Source organism: Haplochromis burtoni, unplaced genomic scaffold, assembly GCF_018398535.1.
Source record: "Haplochromis burtoni strain Fernald_Lab_line unplaced genomic scaffold, NCSU_Asbu1 Contig_120, whole genome shotgun sequence".
Lineage (NCBI taxonomy): Eukaryota > Metazoa > Chordata > Actinopteri > Cichliformes > Cichlidae > Haplochromis > Haplochromis burtoni.
Genome location: NW_024582481.1, coordinates 50,579 through 54,598, shown reverse-complemented (window position 1 = coordinate 54,598; position 4,020 = coordinate 50,579). Strand labels below are relative to the sequence as shown.

Sequence of the window (4,020 nt, the reverse complement as noted above, 5' to 3'; positions counted from 1 at the left end):
GTGGACTGTTGTTTGGGTGTTCGGAGGGGGCATGTGTGACAACCCACTAGAGGGTTCCACTCACACCCAAGCTGGGAGGAAGGGTTCTGCTGTGTTTGGGCACAATATGCTCAGTTCATGTTTGGAGGTGAATAAAGTTGGAGTGTAAAACTAGAGCTCCTGTGTCGTGTGTCACATGCCTCCATAGTAACAATAGAAAGCCCAGGATGTCCCCTTGATCATAGCAGGACTTGTAAAGATTAGATAATTGGTGCTTGGTGTAGTGGTCTCAGACTCAGACAGAGGACAAAGTCTAATTGTTGGTTTTAGATGGAGATAATGTACTAAATCTCACGTTTTACTGGACTTTTGACTTTTTTGTCAAGGTCAATTAAGATCAAACTTCTATTCTTTTCTTTTACTCCGCTACAAACTTTGTAAAGTAGGCTATGTTTAAAAAGAACAAAACAAAAACAAATATTTAAAAATTACAGCACTATTTCCTTAAAAGTAAATGCTGCCCAGAGAGTGAACTGCGTTGGTGGAAGGGTGTGTTCTTGAAGTGCTTCTTGTATTTCTCTTCCAAGGAATCTGACTTTCTTGTAATGTTTTGCAGTTGATCAAGGGATCTTGAGCAATAGTTCTTCAGCCTTCCTGAAGGTTTTCCTTTTGACATCAGCTGCTTTTTCATTCACTTTCAGTTCAGTCCTTGTAGCTGATCATTTTCAGAGGATTTTTTAAAGCCATTTAACACTGACATATGAGTAAGATAGTAAGATAGTAAGTAAGATATGATAAGTATAAAAATGCATCTAGCTCAAGGAATGAATGAGTGTTGTGTCAACACATAACAGACAACTTAGCAACGGACTCATTTTAAATTGTTCCTTTCAGTTTGCAATTTGTTATTAGCAGACTCAGAAAAACATAATTTGTTTTCATTTCTTTTGTTGGCTCTGTGAAAAAATGTCAATGATGACACAGTTTGACATTCATAAAATTGCATTTTTGTGTGCTTAAAAAATGAGGAACCGGAAAAGAAGTAGCAGGCCTACAGACTATTTGCAGTCAAATAGTGTAGTACTCTCTTTCAGTACTACAAAAAGTATCTGAAAGTCATGTCCTTAAGAGTTAGGAGAAAAAACAAGCATTTAATTGACACAAAACATTAGACATGTATCTGGCCCTTCAGCTGATCCATCTACTGCTCATGATGAAGGCTCATCAAGGTGGCTGTCAAGAAGCCACTTTTAAGGTAGGGAAACAGGGAAAAATAGCTGAGGAATGCTGAATTACACAAGGACTGGACTGAAAGATCCATCAAAAGCCACACCTCGCTCCTTTACGCCCCTTCTTCTTACTTCCTTTTATACTGCTAGAATTGCAGCTAGTAGAAGAAAGGACACAAATGATGAAGACCAGTTCAGAAATGTATGTTAAGTGCAGTGCAGTGTAGGCAAAGAAAGTTTTGATGATGCTGACTTGGCAAATAACCTTGCTTACCTCTGGAAATCCTTAGTGAAAACCAAACATTACTGATATTTACTATGGCTTTTACAGTTCAATATCTTTCCTCATGAAAGGCAAACTTTTAGCAACTTTTTTAGTAAGAACATTTAGAGTGAATAGTGTAATTACTACTGCTCTGATATTGAGTCCCAGAGTGAGAAAGGCCTGAACAGTATATGCGTGCAGCAAGATACCTAGAACTAGCTGAGTGAATCTGTGGTTCATTTCCTGCACTTCATACTTCTTTACATAGTGTGTTCCAAGTCAAATATAGAACACTGTGACATCCTGTTAGATCAGCGGTGAAGCAGTGTGTATGTCAGGTTTGTCATGAAGACAGACAAAAGCATTTAATCGGCATGTTTTTATTCACAGGTTAAAAATACATAGAGACCAATAAATGTTGAGTCTCTGACAGTGTAATAGATGCAGATACTAATAAACATGGTTTAACAAGCTCGAAGATGAAAAAGTTATGTACACAAATAGAAATCTTACCAAATGTAATCTTGAAAACCCTTAAAAAACACATTTCATGTAACATTGGTTGTTTTAATCAGTAAATCAATAATCACAACTTTAAGCTGAAGCAAAGCCACAAAGGGTTTCTGTTACTGTGACTAATCAGAAAAGTCGTAACATTTCTTTCTTACACTTGGAGGGAGCACAGCGAGATACTCCCTGCAACAGTAAGAACAATTTATAACAAAGTAACAATTTAACACACACTTTTTAATATCTATGCATGAGAGCACTGTGTCAGTCAATTTGACACGAACAATTAAAAAAGATTTTTTTTTTCAGTTGAAATTACCTGATGTTGAAATCTTATTCAGTGCTCGGTGTCTCCTGAGTGACGATCACTTTGCTTTCTGTGAAGGATTTCAAATCAGCCGTGTCAGTCCTCTTTGAAGTTGCAGCAGCTTCTGACTTTTGGGCAGTATTTGAAAAGGTTGACATGGAGCGAGTGGACAAGAACGACATGTGGTCCTCTGCCAGAGCACTCTCAAGTACAAAACATACAGACTGCCGAAGCTTTTTCATGAATTCTTCACACATGAAAACATAGAGGATGGGGTTCAGGCAGCTGTTCAGAAAAGCCAGACTCAAAGTCAGAGAACCCATGATTCTAACAATGTTCCTGAGGTCTGGGTTAGTCACAGCCTTTATTTCTATAAAACTGCAAACATGGAAGGGCAACCAGCAGATGAAGAATGCAAAAATGATGGAGAAAATGATTCGGCGAGATCTGCGTCTCCTTGTTCTTGACATGCGCATTGCACGTATGCCTATGGCCACATAAGACACAAATATGACCAGGAATGGGATCACAAAGCCCATAAGAAAGCGAAAAATGTGGAGACTCCATTTCTGTTCATGTGTCATAGAATAACCACAGTAATATGTCCCATTATCTCCTAACACAGTGCGAAAAGTGGCATAAGGAGTGCTGCAGATCGCAGCAATCACCCAGATACCAACACACATGAGCCGAGCTTTGCAGACTGTGCGCTTGTTGTGTGCCCACACCACCACCCAGATGGACAACCAACGATCAGCACTCATAGCTGTCAGAGTAAAAATGCTGGCAAACATGTTGACTAAAGTGACAAAGTTGTTGAGCTTGCACATGAATTGTCCAAAAGGCCATCGGTGACTCTGAGAGAGAGAAATGATCGAGAAAATCAGGAAGGCTGTGAAGAGGAAGTCAGCTATGGCCAGGTTGAGAAACCAAACTGTCTCGACTGTTTTCTTCATTTTTAACCCCGTCACATAGATAACCAGAGCATTGCCCAAAGTTCCAACTATAAATATCACACAGTAGATGAGAATGGAGGCTGTTTGTATGTGTCTCAAAGCTGATTCCAGTCCATGTGATGGATTTGCAGCCGAACTAATGTTACCTAAAACAAAAATCACTTTATTCAGTTCATCAAAAGTTCATATTATCTTTTAGCTGACATAGTTTAAAAGAAATGCTAATGTATGTCGAAAGTTTCTCACCAGACCCCATGTTCCTTTTAGCTGAGAGAGCCGGTCTTTAATCTACACTCGTCTCTGTCTTTTACTGCTTTTATTTGCTGCCATTACTCCTCCCTCTCAGTTTATGCAAAAGAGAAGAGAAACATCTCAGAATATGCTCATGCAGCAGGAAAGGCTGAGTGATATATTTGCTGGATATTATTTAATGCTTCCATGATTAAACTGAAAGGTTGAACAAATCTTGGAAGAGCAGTATTTATTTCACTAAGAGTGTTTTCATATTTCACTGAGAAATTATTTGTAGTTACATATATTTTATTAATTTTTTCCTGGAAACATTGCTGGAAACACCTTTTAGAGGTGTGAAATTAGAGGTGTGAACGTGCGAAGTCTCTGACTGATCAACTTAAACAGTCATGTGTACTAACAAGTCAAGGCAGTGCAGTCAACTGCTGCTTTTCCCACTCCGACCCCCAGTTTGGTGCACCTGACTCAGTAACAACAGACTTTGGTGTGCCTAGCAAGACATACTAAGGTACTAGCTAAGAT

At 38.9% G+C, this 4,020-nt stretch overlaps 1 protein-coding gene across 1 annotated transcript; it reads right to left on the bottom strand.

The window, feature by feature from the left end:
• Nucleotides 1-797: 797 nt before the first annotated feature.
• On the bottom strand, nucleotides 798-3,624 carry LOC102307288 (chemokine-like receptor 1). The gene is made up of 2 exons (XM_005943112.2): nucleotides 3,493-3,624; nucleotides 798-3,392 (listed from the first exon to the last, which is right to left on the bottom strand). The coding sequence occupies exons 1-2, from the start codon at nucleotides 3,500-3,502 to the stop codon at nucleotides 2,317-2,319; spliced, it is 1,086 nt and encodes a 361-aa protein (XP_005943174.1). The 5' UTR covers nucleotides 3,503-3,624; the 3' UTR covers nucleotides 798-2,316.
• Between the last annotated feature and the right edge of the window lie 396 nt (nucleotides 3,625-4,020).